The 23,055-nt window shown below is 45.1% G+C and overlaps 2 protein-coding genes across 3 annotated transcripts in view; one reads left to right on the forward strand and one right to left on the reverse strand.

The window, feature by feature from the left end:
• Positions 1–8,950, reverse strand: part of FAM118B (family with sequence similarity 118 member B) — a 45,029-nt gene extending 36,079 nt beyond the window's left edge. Inside the window, exon 1 of one of the 2 annotated variants that reach the window (XM_043873547.1) lies at positions 8,834–8,950. The gene's annotated coding sequence lies outside the window, so the exon portion shown is untranslated. Of the gene's footprint in view, positions 1–2,620; positions 2,752–8,833 lie in introns of those variants that run through there. The other variant, XM_043873548.1, reaches the window with a different exon arrangement.
• Positions 8,951–9,012: 62 nt separating this feature from the next.
• RPUSD4 (RNA pseudouridine synthase D4) lies at positions 9,013–19,177 on the forward strand. The gene is made up of 7 exons (XM_043873549.1): positions 9,013–9,229; positions 9,599–9,764; positions 11,011–11,212; positions 16,132–16,225; positions 16,304–16,448; positions 17,681–17,778; positions 18,480–19,177. The coding sequence occupies exons 1-7, from the start codon at positions 9,041–9,043 to the stop codon at positions 18,717–18,719; spliced, it is 1,134 nt and encodes a 377-aa protein (XP_043729484.1). The 5' UTR covers positions 9,013–9,040; the 3' UTR covers positions 18,720–19,177.
• The last annotated feature ends 3,878 nt before the right edge of the window (positions 19,178–23,055 follow it).

Below are 23,055 nucleotides of genomic sequence, written 5' to 3' on the forward strand. Positions count from 1 at the left end.
TAGGCACCCGGGGAATACGAAAGGGACAGTGAAGTAGAAAGAGCAAGTGATCCCACCTGCAGAGAACTGCTGTGGATATTTTCGTTTATAAGGAGAAAAGCAGTTTTCAGGAGGAACTTCTGGGGCAAGTTAAAGCATCCTGGTTTCATGTTGACATCAATCCAAAAAACAGTATTCTTAAGAGCCTGCCCCTGCTTCTACAGGATACATTTTCTTATATCCAAGTCCCCTTCGTGGTTTTGTTTTGTTTTCAATTTTTTTTCCTTTGTTTACCTTAATGTCTTATAGAAAATTATGGGCCCTCTTTGTAGCTATTGTATCCAATATGACAAGAATGGATAGGATGAAAAAAGATCAAAGGAAAAGAAAAGATGGGGAGAAAAGTCACAGAAATGATAGAAGAAAATGTCCCAGGATTGCAGGACATGAGCTTTCAGAATAAAAGGATCCACTGTGGACCAAGAATAGCAGAAGAGGAAAGACCCACACCAGGGTACACCATCATGGAACTCCAGACCACCAGGGATGGAGGGGCTGTCCTCAAACTCCCAGTGAGAGGGAAAAGAAAACTGAACCAGCAGAACAAGGGTATGCATAAAGGGTGTGAACCTCCACGCCTCAAAAGCACTTACAGACCCTGGGAAGTATAAGGACACCTTCAAAACTCCGAGAGAAAATCACTTCTAGCTTGGGACTCTACTCCACTTCCAAACTACCAAACAAGTTTGTGGGCAAAATAAAGTCCTTCAGATACTTTTTAGGGCCTAAGGATGTAACCAAGAAATGCGAGGTCATGGGAGCCAGCCCAGGAGGAAGAAGACTGCAGACTCCAACAAAAAAATGGAAGTGAGCACACAGATGATGTTACTGATAAGACTGTGTTTCCTACCTTGGAGCATCTGGAAAAAAGTTAACACAGGCAAGTGAAAAGCCAGGCAAAGGAGAACCTACACGTGGATGAGCAGACCAGGAGCACTTGCTCAGCGGTGAAGGACGCCGGGCAGAGGTGCAGGCACCGGGGAGCTTCCTGGGCCCCGACCCAGCCTCCACTGAGCAGAAATTCCGAGAGGAGGGACCTGGTGTAGCTTTAGAGTAACTCACGGGACTCTTATCAAGCATGTTGGGGAAACGCTGACCAGTACACTGGGATCAGTAAACTCAGAATTGATTTGCTTTTCTAAGTCAGTGAATAGTGCAGCCCTCCTTTTAACAGCTAATGAAAGTTATTTTCATTAAACCAAAAATATCATTAGGGCAAATGCAGCATGTTTCAAATGTCAAAGATACACACACACACACCCCCAGTCGACATCTTTTTATATAGTCAATGAACCTGTGACAAAGAAGATAAGAATACACAATGGGGAAAAGATATTCTTGTCAATAAATGGTGTTGAGAAAAGGGGACAGCAACTAGCAAATGACTGAAACCGAACCACTTTCTTACACTGCAGACAAAAATAAACTCAAAATGGATTAAAGACTTAAATGTAAGATCTGAAACCAAAAGCTTCTAGAAGAAAACACAGGCAGATCTTTGACCTTGATCTTAGCAATTTTTTTTGGATCTGTCTCCTCAGGCAAGGGAAACAAAAGCTAAATAAACAAATGGGACGACATCAATCTTAAAAAAGTCTTTGCACAGTGAAAGAAATGATCAACAAAACAAAAAGGCAGCCCCCTGAGTGGGAGAAGATACTGCATTTGCTTCAATCAGAATTAAAGTCAAGTATAGTTCCTTAAAAAAAGATACTGTATTTGTAAACACATCAGATAAAGGTTAATACCCAAAATATACAAGAATTCCCACAACATCAAAAAAAACAAACAACCTAACTAAAAAATGAGCAGAGGACCTGAACAGACATTCTTCCAAGATGTACAGATGGCCAACAGGCACATGAAAAGATTCTCAACATCAATATCAGAGAAATGCAAATCAAAACCACAATGGGATACCATCTTGTACCTCTCAGAATGGCTGTATCATAAAGACAAGAAATGACAAATTTTGTTGAGAACATGGAGAAAAGGGAACCTTCATGCACTGCTGATAGGACTGTAAACTACAGAAAACTGTATGGAAGTTCCTCAAAAACCTAAAAATAGAACTGCCAAATAATCCAGAGATTTCAGTTCTGGGTATTCACCCAAAGAAAACAAAAACATGAATTCAAAAAGATAACACGCACACAAATATTCACTGCAGCGTTCTTTACAATAGCCAAAATATGGAAGCAACCTAAGAGTTCATTGATAGGTGAATGGAATATTACTCAGACCAAACAAAAATGAAATCATGCCACCTATGACAACATCTAGAGGGCATATTATGCTAAGTGAAATAAATCAGAGAAAGACAAATACCATATGATTTCACTGATACATGCAATTAAAAAAAAAACAAAAACAAAAATGAATCAAGCACAGGGATGTAATTACTATACAGCATAAGGAATATGGTCAATAACAGTCCAGTAACTTTGTAGGGGGACAGATGGGTACTAGACTTATTATGGTGATTTCATAAAACATGCAAATATCAAACCACCATGTAGCACACCTGAAACTAACATAATGCTTGCATATATTGCAATTTAAAAAGCCATTTTTGACTCACCGTGAAATTTTCAAATGATAACAGCAAACAGGTTTATCCAACTTAAGTAATCATCTGTTGCAAAGACATTCCTGAATTTCTCCAGTGATCCTCATATCCTTTGGCTTTTCTCAACAGCATTGAATAGTCCCTTAATTTTCCATCATCCATGTACTGGAAACAGTTTCCAGGTTCACCCTTCCAGTGTACATTCCTTCTGCCATAAGACACTTGGTCCTCTTTATACAAATGCCACAAAACACACAGCTCTTAAGATGCTGAAAATGCTCCAATGTAACATTCCTGTTTTACAATCATAAAATGCTAATACTCTGAGTACCCACTACACACTAGGAACCAGACATATTTATCTTCTTGCTCATCGCAACAATTTTACTAAGTTAGTATTATTAATTCCATTACACATATGAAGAAACTGAGGTTGAGATTAAATGCTTGTAAATAATAAAGTACAAGATGCAAACCCCAGTCTGTTTTAGAAGCTCATGTTGTTTCTAAAATATCACGTCTGCCTTATTTCCTGCAAGTTCTGGAATTTCAGTGATCATCTAGCTGTTCACTCTGTCCCCTTTTCTAATGAGAAATTTAGGGTCCAAAACTTCAAAGTGATTCCCCTAAATGGCAGAATTGGACCAAGTTCCTCGGCTCTTGACTCCCATTCTATTTTTATTCCACAAATCTATGCACCTGGTGCAATACTAGGTGCTGGACAGAGCTAGCTTTTTTCCCCAGAGCTAGCATTTATTATTAACTCTGTTCGGGGCTCGGTGCTTTACCCTGCACTGACGCACTCAATCCTCACGGCAGTCTTAGGGTATATATTAATTCCATTTGACAGGAATAAGAAACTAAAGTGAGAGAGGTTAAGTAACGTGCACACGGTTACACAGCTAGCAAGCAGCAGAGCTGGTCTGAAACCCAGTCTGTCTGACTGCGAAGTGCAAGCTCTTAGCATCCGCAAGGTTGACAGTCCACATTATCTCTTCTGAATGCCCATATGGTTTTAGTCTTCTAATTAAAAGTGTACACACGATGGGTGGACCCTTCTTGAATCCAGATGATTCAAACAAATGAACTGTTAGAAAGTGAAACCAACAGGAAAATCTGTGCACTGGCTCGTTGCTCAGCAATACCCAGGAACATATTTTTTAAGGTGTGATGACAGGATTGTGGTTATGTTGAAAACTAGTCCTTATCTTTCACGGATACATACCCAAGTGTTTACAGATGAAATGATTATTTCTGGGATCTGATTCAAAACCATCTGGGAGTTAAGGGTGGGATGGAGAACAAGACTGTCCTGGTATTGGTTGGCTCCAGAAGCTAGTAATGGGTACATGAGGTTTATTAGTTTTTTTCTATCATGCAAATGTTTGAAAATTTCCACAATTAAGAAAGAATGCATGATTTTTTTTTAAAGGCAAGAAAAACCATGATATTAACAGTATTTGGAAAACAGAAGTATGAATGATTTTCCCTCCTCTACTTTATTTTCAATTTTCTATAAAACTTTTATAATGGAAAACATAAAATAAGCTACTTAAAGAAATTCCCTATTTTCTCAAAAGAGCCAGAGCAAGTCCACCCATAATCTAATGAGGTTAAAGTATCATGACAAAAGCATTTCCCACCTCTCAATCAGTTAACTGCCCGTTCATACACTTAATTTTTTTTTTAATTTTTATTTATTTATTTTTTTGTCATACATTGATATGAATCAGCCATAGATTTACACGTATTCCCCATCCCGATCCCCCCTCCCACCTCCCCGTTCATACACTTTAAAACAGGCCACTTTCTGAGGACAACTATGGTCTATTTTTTTTTTAATATTTATTATTTATTTGGCTGTGCTAAGTCTTATTTGAAGCATGTGGGATCTTCGATCTTCATGGCAACAAGCAGGATCTTTAGCTGAAGCATGTGGGATCTAGTTCCCCAACCAAGGCCAGAACCCCAGCCCCCTGCATTAGGAGCACAGAGTCTTAGCCACTGGACCACCAGGGAAGTCCCCAAATATGGCCTTTAAACGGGCCAAGAGCACAAAGGCACATGAACGCAGAACATATTACAGACAGATTTAAAAAAATAACGATGGTCATCAGACTAATGGCGGTGATCACTTGGTAGCGTGTACACACATTGAATTATGATGCTGTACAACTGAAACTTACATAATAATAATAGTAAAGAGAATGCAAACCCCCAAAACAGATATGGTCAGGTAAAAATGGTGATGATTCGAGGGATAATATATAACATGCTTTGGTTTAAAAACAGAACAAAACTAACTAGTGACACCATTACTCGAGAGTTAGGCAGAGTTTGGGATGAAGACCTTGAACGTGTGAGGCTGCCCTTCGCATGGACCTTAGAACAGGGAGCTCCTCCTCGCCTGTGTATGGCCGGCTGGGGACAGGACAGCCACAGCTCCCAGGACAGCTGTCTTCTTCCTCAGTGACACAACAGTAATTTCCACATGTCACTGCTGCTGCTGCTAAGTCGCTTCAGTCGCATCCAACTCTGTGCAACCCCATAGACGGCAGCCCACCAGGCTCCCCTGTCCCTGAGATTCTCCAGGCTAGAACACTGGAGTGGGTTGCCATTTCCTTCTCCAATGCATGAAAGTGAAAAGTAAAAGTGAAGTCGCTCAGTCGTGTCCGACTCTTTGCGACCCCATGGACTGCAGCCCACCAGGCTCCTCCGTCCATGGGATTTTCCAGGCAAGAGTATTGGAGTGGGTTGCCAATATGAAAATAAAGTTTGGGAAGTACTGGTTTAAGCTGGAACTGTCCTGATCATTGCTCAAAAGCTGAATAAACGTGTAACAAGGGGCAACGGTACACTGTAATCTCTTTTTGAAATGCTGGCACAGAAAAAAGAACTAACACACCATGTTATAGGTCAATACCATTGTTTCCGTTCTTTTTTTTCCCTATCTGCACTCCCTCCCACACCCAACCCGTGAAATCTGAAGGTACATTCCAACAGTATTCAATGAAGCAAACCTCCGAACATAAATGCTAGCTCAGGAGCGTAAGGTTAAACTGTGGGAACAGGAGCAAAATCCTGAATCCCTGTGCCAATGCTAAACGTATTCAAGGTAAGTCTGACATAAATTCCACTTGATGAGAAAGAGACATACTTAAGTGTCAGTGGATGGAAAGTCTTCACAGAGTAGGAGCTTAGAGCTGGTAAGGATCTTCTTTTATTATTATTTAAATTTTTTATCGCACCTCAAGGCAAGTGGGATCTCAGTTCCCTGACCAGGGATCAAACCTGGAGCCCTGCCTTGGAAGTGTGGAGTCTTAACCACTGGACCACCAGGGAACTCCGAAAAGACAATAAATTGAAGCTCAAATTACTCACTTATGTTCACAAGCAGCTGAACTGGGGCCAGTCCCCAGCTGCCAGCAACTGCACTTCCCAGGACACCTCCAGAGACCTCTTCCTAATTGCCTCTTTGAATCTCTCTAAAACCATAAAACAATCTCCAAGTACTTCCTGCTTTGCTGGGAAACTGAATCGCTGGTTAATCTGCAACTAGCAAAACGCTGTTCAAGGAACCAGAAGTTAACCTCATGCCACTAATTAACCTTAAATTTGTGATATTTAAACACAATCTCCTTTATTAGTCAGTTCCTGTTTATATTTATGAATTAAAAAGGAGGCTTTGTTATTCTTGCACAGGATAGAAAATATTTTTATAAGCAAATTATCATTGTCTTCTTTATATAGTTATGGGGGGGGCACATATGATATGTATATCAAGATCTATGTATAGAAGCCATATTTGTACTCTGTAAGAATGAAGACATCACTAATAAAATTTCCCTCCTTGCACCGAGAAAACAGTCCAGACAAAAGACGCCCCAACCGAAAAGAGAATGTGAGATTGGTGGAGAAGCAGAAAAATGAGCTACCAAGACAGGATCAACTGAATGAGAAAGAGGAAAAAGACAATATGTATCTCTGCATAAATTCTTGTGTCCTGAGAGCAACTTTATTTCAATAACCAGCAAGTGCCTAGGCTCATAGGATAAACATTAGGGAAAAGAAACTTCTGTATCCATATTGGCTAAAGCTTTACTGTGATATCAAGCAAACAAAACTCTTCAAATTTCTCTCACAAAGGTTCAACAAGAAAAATCTAAAAGTTCCTTCTCCAGAAAAAAAAAAAAGGGGGGGGGGGGGGACCAGTGTTTTTTATTCCTAGGCACCATAGTGTATGGCTTGGGTTAACGTGAAACCCAAGAACACAAGGTCTGAGTCACTGGCAATGACATCTGAGTTGGTTCTTCATTTTGTTTCCTGCCACAAAGAAAATTCTGCAGGAACAGGAGTCACGTTTTGAACACTATTAAGGACAGGTTAAGGCAGAAATAGGTTCCCCGGCCTCCACACAAAGACATAGAAGTCCTTCACCTAAAACAGGCTTGTAATTAACATAACGACACAAACTTAAGTCCTGATGTCCAAATTTTAGAGTCCCTGGAAAGGAGGCTTCAAGTACCTCCGTGACATGTGATGTGGGACTGTTTATTGAAATTAGAAACTGAGGCTGGGGCATTATCAGTAAAAGGTGGTAATTCTCAACTTCTATACATCTGTGTCTTTCCCGTGAATCTGTGGGGGAAAAACAGTAGGAGAGACAGAGGGTGTTTCCCCAGTCTCCCTTGAAATTCTTCATATTTATAACCATCATCTCTCATAACAGAAACACGCACAGGCTTTCTTTTCCCCTCTTTACAAATACATCTACTCCTTCCTCCACTCTTTAGATTAAAAATGGACAGAAATTAGATGATTCAAAATGTTCAGACACACCTAATACAAACCTACGATGCACCTCACCCAGTCCAGGGATATTTGTGAGTTTACTCTGCACTGCACCACATGGGGGGGATTTAAAAAAAAAAAATGAATGAATGAACCCTTCAACAGCAGCTGCCAACTGATACATCTTGACCTGCACAACTCAAAATCAATTTAAACTCAAAGGACAGGACGGTGTAGGGAAGACGACCACTGAACCAAGCACAGCCTTACAACTGCCCACCTAGACTGCAGCATCCTGGCTGATCTCCCTGCTCTCAGAGCTCCCTCCTTTTCAATGAGTCCTGCGCTCAACTGCCAGATTCGTTTCTACCTTTCAAGGAGTCTCCCTCCTGCTCCAGAAACTTCACAGACTCCTTAGATCACAGACTGACATCTAGATCAAACTCTTCTTCAGGTGAAAGTCTTCTGCAGGCTAGCTCCAGTTACCTGTTCAACTCTGTTTTATGCAATCCGTTTTAGAGGGGTAGGATACAAGCCTAATTCCACCAACTCGTCTGGCAGCCTTCATGCTCGGCAGTAACTGGTTCCTCTATCGTCAGCGCAGACTCATTCGCTTTCTGACAACCCTTTAGGGCTAGGGCATCATCCTTAACAAACGGCAGGTGTGTCCCAAGCTACTTTTATAACCATCCCAACCAGACGCTCCTCTTCCCTGCCACCCCTTAGAGAAGTCAGAAAGTCTTGACTTCGCCAAGTCGCAGGCAGTTTGGGCATGGGGGTCCCAACGCTGCACCGTGTAAGAGAAGGAGAGGGTCGGGAGAGACTGCAAACGGCGGAGGGGGAAATGAAGGAAGGAGAAAAGGGAAGGGAAGGTTCCTGCTCTGTACTTTGTCTTCTCTTTGGAAGCCGTGTGTGTGTGTGTGTGTGTGTGTGGCGGGGGGGAGGGGAGTTGAAGGAGGAGACTCCAAGAAATGAATTCTTGAAGAAGGCAGAAGAAACTCAAGGTGGTCGCTAGGAAGGAAATATAGGCCCCTGGGTAACCGAAGGGGCTCCCCGTCACCCCTGGGAGAGAAGGACTAGTTATAACGTGAAACAAAGAGGCTGGGAGTCAGGAGGTGAGGGGTGGAGAGGTTTCACTGATCCCGCATCTCCGAAGGTCGAGCCATAACGAAAGGAGAAGGGACGCAACGCGTCCCTCGGAGCAAGACAGACGGGGTGGGCGCCTCAAGACGGCTCTGGGGCGAGCGTTCATGGGGCATCTCTCTACCGGGCGCGGGGGCGGGGAGGTGGTTTTGAGTGGGGTCGTCTCTCAAAGGGAAAAACGGTTTCTCGAGACAGGGATCTCCGAGAACGGAAACCCTGGGTCCGCAGCAACGTTAAAGCTTTGAGGCACCGGCATTCCGCAGCCCCAACCCGGCTTTCGCACACACTCACCGCGTCTCCTCCAAACGCCACCGCTCCAGCTGCAGCTACCGGCCGGCGCAGCCGCACTCAGCACGCACCCGCCCCCACGTGACGCGCCCAGGGCCCCGCCCCACCAGCCCACGTGACTTGCAGGGCCCGCCCCACCCGTCCTCCCGCTGGCCCTTTCGTTGCTCTCCTCTGGGCGTGGCCTTGTCTCGTCCCTCCCTTCTCGGCAACATGGCGGCGTCCGGCTGTAGCGCGCCTGGCCTCTGGGTCCGGGGCTCCGGCCAGTGTCTCGGGAGTCTCTTCACCCTCTTCTCAAAGCCACTTTGTTCCGCTGCTGCTGCTGCCTCTCCACCCCTGGATGCTCAGAGATTAGCAGAGAGACTCCGGGCCCAGAAACAGCAACAAAAGACGAAGGAGCCGGTGAGTCCAGAAGGACCACAACTCCCAAGAGGCAGTGCGCTCACTGGGGGTGAGGGAGGGAGGGAGGCGGGTCCTCTGACACCTGTCAGGTAAATGTCGAGGGCTTGTGGTGGGAGAACTAGGAGAAAGCGAAGGGGACAGCTCAGCAGGGTGCGGGATCTTCCTGTGGGCTGGGTCTTTGGCTTCTGCCGACCCCCGTCTTAAGCCCTACTTGGATACCAGTGAGACAAACACGCTCCCCTGCTCTCAAATTACTCGAGGAAGGCGCGCGTCTAGTGCAGAGATACAGGCTTTCCCTTCCCAAATTCTCACCCAGATTTAGTGAAAGACCTCCTCACCGGGCATTTCCTGTCTCTCCTCTCCCCGTAGGCGCCCACAAACCCTGTTCAGCGGAGAGTGCGAGAACTAGTGCGGTTCACAGAGCAGCTACAGCGCGTCCACCCCAACGTGCTGGCAAAGGCGCTGAGCCGGGGAATTGTCCATCAGGACAAGGACCTTGTGGTCATCAATAAGCCCTACGGTCTCCCTGTGCATGGTGAGGAGCACGTGGCGGGGAGGGGGGAGGGGCGCTGCTGCTCTCTGTTACAAGGAGGGGCAACTCTGGCATTACTCCTGGGGCTTTCTGAAGCTTTGCTTTCAAAGTAATTAGACTTTTGTAAGGGTACTGACCTATGTAAGGCACCAGAGACGACACAGAAATAAAGAAGACGGTCCCCATCTTCCCGGCATCTGGCAGCCAGCAGTATGGAATTTGCTGTGTGCCAACCTCCACCAGGGGTTGCTATAGAGGACCAAGGCTGTGTAGTTCATGTCTTCAAATTATTTTCCATCAAAATTGGGAAGAAGGACATAACCTGTGTTGGTGTATACCTAGCAAAACCCCAAGGCACCTCGACCTTAATGGACACCCTGATTTTTTTTTTTAATAAATGTTAAATGTAGTTGTCAGAGATAGCTAGAGTGAGTCAGGAAAGATTGATGGGAAAAATGCATTTGTGGAAGGGGTTTTGCTGGAGGAAAAGGCATGTTTTAGCTAGAAGTACAAATGCTTTAGGGGGAGATATGGAGATGGTTGTACATGAAAACAAGGAATTAAGTTAGACATTGCCTAGTGCTTTGTGTATATTTTTGTCTTTTGATCCTTCCATTAGTTTCTTGCCTTTTCATTCCCCAAGAAATAATTATTATCCCGATATTTACATTTTGTAGATGAGAAAACTAAAAGTTGAAAAGGGCAAGTAATCTATCTAAGATCAATGGCTAGTTAGGAGGCTTCATAAAGTGGGACCCAGGAATGCGTCACCCCAAAGCCCATCCTTTCATCTCCTCAGTAATGCCTCAGGAGGGCCTTATGGTCTCGCATTTCTCACTAGGGTTTACTTGGCAGATTCTCAAGCCTGTGTTTGTATAGTGAAATATCAGACCTCCTCATTTTGGTTGCTAATTTTAGTTTGAGTACATAAGTACCTTTAAAAAATTGTATATGTCTGAGGAGAAAGCCACATACCCTGGGATCGTGTTTCTTAAATTTTATTATGCATGTGAGTCACTTGGGCATTTTGTTAAATGCAGAGTTTGATTCATTATCTGGGTTGGGGGACCTGAGATTCCTATCTGGCAGATTCCCTGGGTGTACCGACATGTTGCTAGTCCCTGAACCACACTTCAGTTTTGCTGCCCTCAAGAGCATCTGCTGTTAATCCAGTATGTGCTTTTCCCACATAGAGGTCTTTGGTGGGATCTTTCCACGGCCACTCAGATGCTGGGTCTTTCCTTCTCAGGTGGCCCTGGGGTCCAGCTCTGCATCAGTGATGTACTGCCCATCCTGGCAAAGATACTCCACGGCCACAAGGCAAAACCGCTGCACCTGTGCCATCGGCTGGACAAGGAAACCACAGGTGTGATGGTGTTGGCTTGGGAAAAAGAAGTGGCCCATCAAGTCCAAGAGCTGTTTAGAACCCGTCAGGTGACAAAGAAGTACTGGTATGAAACCTGTTAATAGCGGTCGAGGTGGTGTAGGCCCTCTTTCATTTATTTAGCTGTTCTTACATCAGGAATCCCTGCTGACAGAAGGCACTGTCTTAGGATCAGTTCAGTTCAGTCACTCACTCGTGTCCGACTCTTTGCGACCCCATGAACTACAGCACGCCAGGCCTCCCTGTCCATCACCAACTCCTGGAGTCCACCCAAACCCATGTCCATTGAGTCGGTAATGCCATCCAACCGTCTCATCCTCTGTCGTCCCCTTCTCCTCCCGCCCTCAATCTTTCCCAGCATCAGGGTCTTTTCAAATGAGTCAGCTCTTAACATCAGGTGGCCAAAGTACTGGAGTTTCAGCTTCAGCATCAGTCCTTCCAATGAACACCCAGGACTGATCTCCTTTAGGATGGACTGGTTGGATCTCCTTGCAGTCCACGGGACTCTCAAGAGTCTTCTCCAACACCACAGTTCAAAAGCATCAATTCTTCGGTGCTCAGTTTTCTTTATAGTCCAACTCTCACATCCATACATGACCACTCTAAAAACCGTAGCCTTGACTAGATGGACCTTTGTTGACAAAGTGATGTCTCTGCTTTTTAATGTACTGTCTAGGTTGGTCATAACTTTCCACCCAAGGAGTAAGTGTCTTTTAATCTCGTGGCTGCAGTCACCATCTGCAGTGATTTTGGAGTCCAGAAAAATAAAGTCAGCCACTGTTTTCACTGTTTCCCCATCTATTTGCCATGAAGTGATGGGACCAGATGCCATGATATTAGTTTTCTGAATGTTGAGCTTTAAGCCAACTTTTTCACTCTCTTTCACTTTCATCAAGAGGCTTTTTAGTTCCTCTTCACTTTCTGCCATAAGGGTGGTGTCATCTGCATATCTGAAGTTATTGATATTTCTCCTGGCAGTTTTGATTCTAGCTTGTGCTTCCTCCAGCCCAGCGTTTCTCATGATGTACTCTGCATGTAAGTTAAATAAGCAGGGTGACAATATACAGCCTTGACTTACTCCTTTTCCTATTTGGAACCAGTCTGTTCCATGTCCAGTTCTAACTGTTGCTTCCTGACCTGCATACAGGTTTCTCAATAGGCAGGTCAGGTGGTCTGGTATTCCCATCTCTTTCAGAATTTTCCACAGTTTATTGTGATCCACAGAGTCAAAGGCTTTGGCATAGTCAATAAAGCAGAAATAGATGTTTTTCTGGAACCCTTTTGCTTTTTTGATGATCCAGTGGATGTTGGCAATTTGATCTCTGGTTCCTCTGCCTTTTCTAAAACCAGCTTGAACATCTGGAAGTTCACGGTTCATGTATTGCTGAAGCCTGGCTTGGTGAATTTTGAGCATTACTTTACTAGCATGTGAGATGAGTGCAATTGTGTGGTAGTTTGAGCATTCTTTGGCATTACCTTTCTTTGGGATTGGTATTAGGATCTCTAGACATATAAAAATTATAGGAAATAGATTTAGTGCTTAGAGTCTGATAGTAGAGTGGTTCCTAATTATGGCTGTACATAAAAATTATTAAAAATTAATTATGCAAGTAATATGGTTTGATTCTTGTGGTAAAATGTCAGACAACAAGGATAAAGCAAAAAAAAAAAGTCCTGGAGAATTCACTCATTCTATTATTCTCGTTCCTTCCCTTGGGGTAGTTTGGTTTTTATTCCTGTGGAGCTTACTCATCCTATTTACATACATGTCTGATGCAGGTTCCATCCCTGAGTTGGGAAGATCCACTGGAGGAGGGCGTAACAACCCACTCCAGTATTCTTGCCTAGGAAATCCCGTGGACAGAGGAGCCTGGTGGGCTACAGTCCTCAGGGTTGCAAAGAGCAGGGCACGATGGAGTGACTGAGCGCACGGATATGGACACTGTGTGTGTGTGTGTGTGTGTGTGTGTGTGTTACATTGTACAGTACACTGTACTTTTCCGACTTAACTCTTCGTCTGTAGGCTCTTTCCACGTTGGTGCATGTAGATTTACCTCAGTTTTTATTTATTTGGTTGTGCTGGGTCTTAGTTGCAGTATGCGGGATCTTTGTTCTTCACTGTGGCATGTGGAATCTTCAGTTGCAGCATACGAACTCTGAATTGTGGCATGTGGGATCTAGTGCCCTAACCAGGGATCGAACCCAGGCCCCTGTCATTGGACCACCAGGGAAGTCCCAATCTTAGTTTTTTTAATATATATAAGTTATTTATTTTTTAATTGAAGGATAATTGCTTTACAGAATTTTGTTGTTTTCTGTCAAACCTCAACATGAATCAGCCACAGGTATACGTATATCCCCTCCCTCCCACCTCCCTCCCCATCCACCCCTCTGGGTTGATACCGAGCCCCTGTTTGAGTTTCCTGAGCCACACAGCAAATTCCCGTTGGCTCTCTCTTTTACATATGGTAGTGTAAGTTTCCATGTTACTCTTTCCATCTCACCCTCTCCTCCCCTCTCCTGATATCCATAAGTCTGTTCTCTATGTCTGTTTCTCCATTGCTGTCCTGCAAATAAATGCTTCCGTGCCATCTTCTTAGATTCCGTATATATGCGTTAGTGTGTGATATTTATCTTTCCCTTTCTGACTTACTTCACTCTGTATAATAGGCTCTAGGTTCATCCACCTCATTAAAACTGACTCAAATGCATTCCTTTTTGTAGCCGAGTAACACTCCATTGTGTATATGTACCACAGCTTCTTTATCCATTCATCTGTCGATGGACCTCTAGGTTGCTTCCATGTTCTAGCTGTTGTAAACAGTGCTGCAGTGAACAGTGGGATACATGTGTCTTTTTCAATTTTGCCATCCTTAGTTTTTTAATAGAAGAAAGGTGCATGAGCAAAAACGAAACCACTCCTATCCCCCATCTACTCAGTTTCCTGCTCCTGAAGCAGTTACTGTTGCTAGTGTCTTGTGTAAACTTGTAGAGTTATGTGGGCTATGTATGAGCAGATGATTGTGTGGCAGCATATTTTGCATTGCTTTGCAGCCTCTTTTTTTCACTTGGACGGCATATCTTGGAGGCCTTTTGTGTTGTACGGTTAGAGCTGTCTCCTTTTCAGTGGCTCTATTGTATGTATTTGTTGTGTGGATATATCATAGCTTCCTTACTGATGTTTAGGTAGCTTTCCATTTTTCAAAGCCTCTTGCAAAGAATATGTGAGTATATCCTTAGGACACATGCCCAGAAATGGAATTGCTGGGTTGAAGGGTGCACACTTTTTAAAATTTGAATAGTTACTACCCAAGTTGCTCTCCAAAATGATGATGTCAGTGTTTATCCCCACTAGCAGTGATGAGTATCCGCTTCCCATTGTGCCTGACCAATTCATTTTTAAAAGGTTTGCCACTCTGATGGGTAAAAAATATATATATTTTATTTTCTGTTTCCCTGTTAACTAGTGATGTTGGCTGGTTTTGTGTGTAAACAAAACAAAATCAGGGGTTTGAGTTTTCCTTTCTGTGAACAGACTTTTTCTTTTGCCTGTGTTTCTTTTTGATTGGTGAGCATTCTTTTCATATTTTGGATGTCAGTCCTTTTTGTATTATAGATTTTGAAGTTGCTTTGCTATCTTGGGAACCTTAAAAAAAATCTATATGCTTGAGATCCACCCACAGAGGTTCTGATTCATAAGTCTAGTGGGTGTGAGGTTTAGGTATCTGTATCTTTAAAAAGCTCCACAAATGACTCTGATGAGGAATCAAGTTTTAAGAATCACCTCAATGAGAGATGACAGGTAGTGAAACGAGTTTAGCATGGTAGCTAAATGCTCAGAAAGATCTGTGTTCAGCTCTCACCTATGTTATTTACCAGTGTGAGACTTTAGGTAAATTATTGAACCTCTCTTACTATATTTGGGATTCTTTGCGAGCAGGAATTTTTTTTTCTTCCCCTTTTTTTGGCTGGGGCATGCGGTGTACACAGTGTGGCGTAGGGAATTTTCCCAACCAGGGTTTGAACCCATGCCCCCTGCAGTGGAAGCACGGAGTCTTAACCACTGGGTGTCCAGGAAAGTCTGACCAATAGGGATTTTTGTCTTATTCATCCGTATAAAACCAGTGCCTGCCTAAATCAGTGCCTGTTTACGTTCAGTGAATATTTATTGGCTGAATGTTTTTGAGCAAGAGTGTTAGGTCATTAGGAAGGGTCATCTAGTGGTTATAAATCAGTGTAAGTATGATAAAATGCATCAGATAGCAGTCTAAACTGCTACCAACCTGCAGCTGGGTGTCCAGAGTGTGAGATGTCGTTATATCTGAGAGGGCTTTGACTCCTGAGCCAGCGATTCTGTGTTAGGCTGATTGACCTGGAGGAGGTTTAAACGTAAGGACAAATCAGAGTCTTCTACCTATCTGCGGTGTGATGGACCTCCAAGAGAGGTTGGGAGTGAGTTACTGAGCTGTGTTTGGGGTTCCTGTGATTTTTGGAGCACATTTCCTACCTGTTTTGTCTACCTGGCAAATAGAGCAGCTGCAGTCCTATGAATTTTTCATTCAGTTCATTTTATTTATTCATTTGTTTCCTATGCAACTTGAACTTATCATTTTTTATCCCTTAAAAAAGAAAAGATACAAAACTGTGTTACCCTCCTTTAAAATGAAACTGCCCATACTCACTTTTAAAGGCTGGATCAAAGACCATGTTATTACTATAATTTTGTTTGTTTGTTTTCCTGTTTTTTCCCCCCAGTATTCTACAATCAGCATATTTACTTTCGTAGCAAAAAAGATAGGTTTGTAAAACTAGTGATAGCCATCAGGCTAAGCACTATATACCAAGAGATTGTCTGGGACCCTCTGACCCTCAGCACTCACTGTAGCAGTGCAGAAAGGCCAGCATGAAAACCTCTAAGCAGCCAAATAACCAGGGAGCGCTTCCCTCACCTTTGCGGCTCAGGCCAGGGTTTGTGTGTCCCCCCAGGGCCGTCACCGTGCGTGTCCCGGTGCCTGAAGCGGGAGTCGTGGACATCCCCATCGTGGAGAAGGAGGCGCAGGGCCAGCAGCGTCACCACAAGGTGGGCGGGCGAGCCCCTCTGGAGGGACGGGTTTTCTGCTCGTCCTCTGAAGTCACGCCTCGATTTCTTTGGCTGCAGATGACGCTGTCCCCGAGCTACCGCATGGACGACGGGAAGATGGTGCGGGTGCGGAGCAGCCGGAACGCGCAGCTGGCCCTGACTCAGTACCGGGCGCTGAGCAGCAGCCCGTCCGCCGCCCTCTTGGAGCTCCAGCCTGTTACCGGTGTGGGCGCCGCTGCTCTGCGGCGGGTGGCAGAGCCCCAGGGCCCCTCAGGGCTTCACCCAGGGCCCCGTGCTGGGCCCCGCCCTTCCTCCGAGCCCCCAGTATCACGGGGGCGCTGAGCTTGTACCAGAGTGGGCTGCCAGTGCTGATCCACGGCTGGGAGCTCCCACGGGGATGATTGTGAAAAACAGTGGCATAAGGATATGAACAGTTTGCTTATGTTTATTTAAACATTTGCAAACGGGTTCCTCAAAAAGATGTCTGTCCACCGCTGTTCATAGCGGCGCCATACACAATAGCCAAAAGGTGAACACAACCCACATGTCCATCAGCAGACGATTGGAAAGACACAGTGGTACTTTATGCAGTGAAATATTACCCAGCCATAGGAAGGAGATTCTGACATGTGCTTCAGCTGGATCAAACCTTACAGACATTACGCTAAATTAAATAAGCCCAGCACAAAAGGGCACACACTGTGTGATTCCACTTATGTGAGATACCTAGAGTCGTCAGGTTCACAGAGACAGATAGCAGAGTGGTGGTTACAGGGGCTGGAGGGAGGAGGGGATGGGGAGTTATGGTTTACGGGGACAGGGTTTCAGTTTGGGGCGGAAGGGTTCTGGAGATGGACAGTGGTGATGGTTGCACAACCATGTGAATGTCCTTAATGCCCCTGAACTGAACGCTTAAAAAGGATTAAAATGGTAAACCTTGGGACTGCCCTGGTGGTCCGGTGGTGAGGACTTCGAGCTTCCAGTGCAGGAGCACGGATTCCACGCCTGATTGGGGAACTTGGGTCCTGCATGCCGTGCTGTGCCGCCTTTTAAAAAAGAGAGAATTCCTAATGGACTACTTTCAAATTCTGTTTTTAAAAGAAGTTCAAATGTTATGTATATTTTGCCATAATATAAAAATAAATGTGCCAAGCAGTACTATTTAATGTTATACGGTAAAGTTATTTTTTAAAAAAGCATGGCGGCGATAGACCTCAAGTTGATTGTAGTGGTTATGTGTAGTGGAAAGGGAGCTGTGATGGGGAGGGGTACTTAGAGGCTTAACGGCATTATTTCCTAACAGCTTATCATTTGTTATATTATCCTTTACACTGCATTGTAGTTGGGATTTTGCCAGTTTTTCTGTGCTTTGATTTAATATGATTAGAAGCAGATGCCGCCAGTGGTATCGTTTCTATAGCTACTCATAAGTCTCCTCCCTCTCTCTTTCTAAAGGAATAAAACATCAGCTTCGCGTTCACCTGTCTTTTGGGTTGGATTGCCCAATCCTTGGTGATCACAAGTACTCAGACTGGAACAGGCTGGCCCCCCAGGTAATATCTTTTTGACCCATGATGCAACAGAATAAGGGAGAAAACTTATGCTTTCCCCTTGTTAAATCCCTAAAGTCAGTTGCAGCAAAGGTGTGTTGATTGTTTTCAGACACAGCACCCTGCCAGCTGGGCTTCCCGTGGCTCAGCAGCAAAGAATCCACCTGCAATGCAGGAGACGGGGGGCTCGCCGGTTCAATCCCTGGTTCGGAAAGATCCCCTGGAGGAGGGCATGGCAACCCACTCCAGTATTCTTCCCTGGAGAATCCCATGGACAGAGAAGCCTGGCGGGCTACAGTCCATGAGGTCACAAAGAGTTTGACACGACTAAACAACTAAACAACAATAATCCTCCTGCTAGCTCTTTAGGTTAGGGAGAAATTCAGAAGCAGACAGGAGACTTTCTGAAGGCTCAAAGCAGCCTTTCATGCTATTGCCAAAGAGCCTTGGTGGAAACTTGTTTCTTACTGTTACAGCTCATTCTCTTGGAAAGCCAGAGAACTGACCAAAGAGAGCTTTCCCAGTGTGGTGGGTTTTCTGTCACGTGGGTTCTGAACCCTTCCTAGAGACCCCGAAGCAGGCTGTCCCTCACTGTATCATCTGGGGGATCAGTGATGGGGCCCTGGAAGTAGACGTCTTCTGCCCCTGGCTGCTGGTCAGAGAGGCCGCCAGCCTGGCTCTCACGAGCTCTTTCCTTTGTGCAGAAGCTGTCCGCCGGGATCCTGAAGAAGCTGGGGCTGCAGCAGTCCAAGGCCCGCCACCTCCCCCTGCACCTGCACGCCTGCCAGCTGACCCTGCCGGCCCTGCAGCCCCGGACGGAAGAGCTCACCTTGCTCTGCAAGCCTCCTCGCTACTTCGTCAACTCCCTGCGCCGTCTGGGCTTAAAGATGCCGAGTCGGGACCACGGTGCGGACGAGGAAGCCACACAGCCAGGAGCCCAGTGAAGACGGTCGGGCAGTCTGCCCTGAGCTCTTCACTTTGTTTAAGGGACTCTGCCGACTTCTCGCCGGGGCCAGACTCCAGAAGAGCCAGGTGTGAAGAGTTGGAGAAACCGCTGCTTCGGGGCTTTTACTGCAGGCTAGCATCTGTTTGCCACCACTCTGGCCACACTCTGGGAAAGCCGGCGGGCAGCTCCCCGCCTCCGAGCCGACAGGAGCCCAGGACCAGGAGAGCTGAAGCCCAGGATCGCTGATCAGGCGTGGTGTTTACCCAGCAATGGACACCTGATCTATCAGGACAGTTCCTGTGGTTGGAGAGAACGTGGTGGTCATCTAGCTCAGAGAGGGATTCGGGAGCAGATTTTGTCCTCCTCATGGAGTCACAGGATCGCTCAGCAAAGCCTTTCTGCTTGATTTGTTCAGTCCCAGATTTTTTTAAATATTATTATTGGAGTTTGACTGCTCTGCAACGCTGTGTTCGTTTCTGCTGCACCAAGTGAATGAGCTCTACGTATACATGTATCCCCTCCCTCTTGAGCCTCCCACCCTCCCATCCCACCCCTTAGGTCACCGCAGCACCAGTGAGCTCCCCGCGCTCTACAGCTGCCTCCCACTAGCCGTCTAGGTTTTCCAGATGGTGGTGACATGTGTCAGTGCCACTGCCCAGCTCATCCCACCCTCTCCTTCCCACCCCATTTCTACATGTCCGCTCTCTACATCTTCGTCTCCATTCCTGCCCGGCAAATAGGTTCAGCTATGCCATCTTTCTAGATTCCATCTATATGCATTAACACACGGTATTTGTCTTTCCCTTTCTGATTTCATTCTGTGTGACGGTCTCTAGGTCCATCCACATCATTACAAATAACCCAGTTTCTTTCATTTTTATGTGTGATATTCCATTGTGTATATGTACACATCATTATCCATTCATCTGTTGATGGATCAGTCGTAGATTCTGTAAACAGTGGTCATAGACAACAAGGGTTCTCGCCTGGCTCAGCCCAGGAGCCTCGCTGGGCAGGTGATGGTGGCGCCTGAGACGGGGTGTTCAGTGAGCCAGGAAAGCAGGCTTAAGGGACGGGCCGGTAACAAAAGCAGGTGGAGCAGGCAGGGTGTTGGGCGTGGCGGGAGCTGTGATGGGAGCACCCGCATACCTGACGAGGGCGGCCGTCAGCCCCAGCTGAGTGTCACCCCAGGGGGACAGGTTTCATAACTTTTTTCCGAGAGTGAGGAAACCCAGCCGTTCATGTGAAATCTGCCAGCATCTCGCTAGCTACGTCAGGATTTAGTTAGCTTGGGTAGGCTAGCAGATCACATTTGCAGGTTGGGTTTCATCTGCAGGCTGTCTGTTTGCAGTCTATGTTTAAAGACTGGTGTAGACGTTTGGGAAAGGGCCATCTTGAGAGTTCTGCATCAGTGGTTGACGTTTTAGCTTCACGTAGCATCTATCCTTTCTAGACTAGAGGATAGCTTTGGTTACTCTGTAAACACTGTAGTTGGTGGTGTAAGGGAGCTGCCATTTCTCGAATATTTGTTGTTTCAGAAGCAAGCCTGTCCTTGGGTCTCAGGAGGCTGAGCCAAGCACCACTTGGGGCGAAATGATTCTAACTGCCCCGCATAGTGGTCTGGCTCACTCCTGTCTGATTTTTTGCAACAGTACAATCTTGCAAACATATACCTCATGCTACCTTGGCTGAGCTGAGAAAACTCGGAATGACGGCAGAGCTGGGGAGAGACCCCATTAGGTGCTCTCTCTATGTTGAAAAAACCTTTCTAAACCCACTTTCCTGTTTCCACAATACTTGTTACCCTGCACCATGGACTTAACTTCAGAAGCACAGATGAGGTCACTGTGTGTGTGCTCCACAGCAAGAGAAGCCACCGTAATGAGGGGCCCTCACTCGCTGCAACTAGAGAAAACCCTTGCACAGCAACCAAAACACAGTGCATCTAAAAATAAGTTAATTAAAAGTTATTTTAAAACATAGTGTTTTTTAAAAAATATTCAGGGTGCCAGGTTTTGGGGTAGCATGTTCCCAACCCCATCACCAAATAGCTACAAAGTCAGGGGTTCCCATTACCTTCTCAGGGTTGATAATCCACTAGAACAACTCTCAAAACTCAGCTATACTTGCTGTTGCAGTTTTTATTAGGGCAATAAAAGAGGAGGCTCATGGGGTGGAGGTCTGCGAGGGTCCCAGACATGAAGCTACCCTGGCCCCTCCTGAGGACTCAGGAACACCACCCTCCAGGAGCACAGATGTATATTGCCAACCACAAAGGTCACATAAGCTTCAAAGCCTAGAGTCTTTATTGGGGCTTCATCATAGCAGGATTGATTAGATCACTGGTTATTGAATTCAGTCCAATCACATGGTTGGTCTATTGACATACCATTGACAGACCTGCACCCTGACACTCCCCAGGGGTTATACAAAGTGTCAGGACCCATCCTAAGTAACAAAGACACTCCTATCATTCCAAAGATTTAGAGGCTTCCTCCCAGGAGGCAGGGACAAAAGCCAGGTAAATTCCTTACTACACAACACCTTTGCTCCTTGCACTCCTGTTCCTGGAATCATCTGTTAAAGCAGGTTAAGTTTGCCATTTTTATTGAGATGGTATTCACATGCTATAAAATTCACCCTTTTAAAGTGTAGAATTCAGTGGCTTTAGTATATTCCTAGAATTGGACAATTAGCACCCCAATCTAATTTCAGAATATTTTAATTCTCACAAAAAAGAAACTCAATATCCATTTTTAATTAATATATTTCCTTTTGTTTGTTGTGCTTTTGATGTCATATATTTAAAAATTGCCTAATCCAAATTCACAGAGATTTACCTATTTTTCCCTCTTAATAGTTTTCTAGGTTTAGCTCTTACATTTTGGGACTATCAGTTCAGTTCAGTTCAGTCACTCAGACGTGTCTGACTCTGTGAGACCCGATGGACTGCAGCACATCTAGGCTTCCCTGTTCATCACCAACTCCCGGAGCTTACTTAGACTCATGTCCATTGAGCTGGTGATATCATCCAACCATCTCATCCTGTCGTCCCCTTCTCCCACCTTCAGTCTTTCCCAGCATCAGGGTCTTTTCAAATGAGTCAGTTCTTCGCATCACGTGGCCAAAGTATTGGAGTTTCAGCTTCAGCATCAGTCCTTCAAATGAATATTAATTACTGATTTCCTTTAGGATTTATAGTTAATTTTGTTGCATAAGATTTTTTTAGAAGCAAAATGAGAAGTAATTGCAATTTCTCGTTCTACCACCAGATGGCAGCAGTCTCCCAGATTTATTCTCTCTCTCTGGCCTGAAAGCGGGAACAGGTTTTAATCAAGCATCTTCCACAACAGTGTTTCCCTGTTTTCCTCTAACCTCCAGATACTCTTGACATTGGCTCCCCCAGCGTTGTAAATCTCGGGCCTTTTATTTTTTAAGTTAGTTTCAAATTTAAATTTTTCTGTTTTCAGGTATAGAGTGAGATAGTGAAGGGAGGTCATGGTTTAGGCTCCCTATGTGAGTCCTAGAATGAGACCCAAAAACACTCAGTTATAAGAGGACTACAAGTTCATTACAGACATGCGGAAAGTATAATCAAGCTGCTCTCAGTTATGGAAAAGCCTAACGACTACACTCAGATAGAAGAACATCTTAGGTGGGACACACAGTGACTCCCAGCCCTCCAGTGGGAGCACTGCCTTATCAGTCCCAGGTCTGTGTTATGGGGCCCCTCCTGCAGCACCAGGGGAAAGGCGAGAGAGAGAAGTGGAAGAGTAGGAATCTGAAAGGCCCACCTTCCTTTTGGGAATAAACACGTTCTGCTCTGACTCACTGGCCTCTCAAAGTATGAGCAGTTCTGAGTTCCCTAAACCTGCCCGGGAGGGGTCTTGCTCCTTCCGCACCCCACCACCCCCAGGCTTCCCAACTGTACCAGGGCTGAAGGGCCACCTTTGTCTGCCTCCCGGATCGCCTAGAGACAGCTGAATTTACCTGTGGATTCTGTTAACGGGACCCCTTCCATATTAGGCGTGCTCCCTTCATTTATAAGACATGGCTGCTCTCAGTTTTTCACTGTTTAAAATAAAAAGCCTAATGGAAATATTCATTTACCCACCACGTGGTTGCAGAGCTCAGCTGAAATGTCAAACATGCTTAGCAGTTGGCTGCTTTTATTTTGACCCAGTACATCGTAGTAAAAAACTGCAATCTCTTTGTTGATCGGAAGCACTGAGTGATATGTATGATTTTGACTAATAAAAGCAGGCTGATAAAATGCAATTTGATAAATGATGGGGGGAAATAAAGATGGCAGGGAGCTGCCCCTCCTTTCTTCC

This window comes from Cervus elaphus, chromosome 2 (assembly GCF_910594005.1).
Source record: "Cervus elaphus chromosome 2, mCerEla1.1, whole genome shotgun sequence".
NCBI lineage: Eukaryota > Metazoa > Chordata > Mammalia > Artiodactyla > Cervidae > Cervus > Cervus elaphus.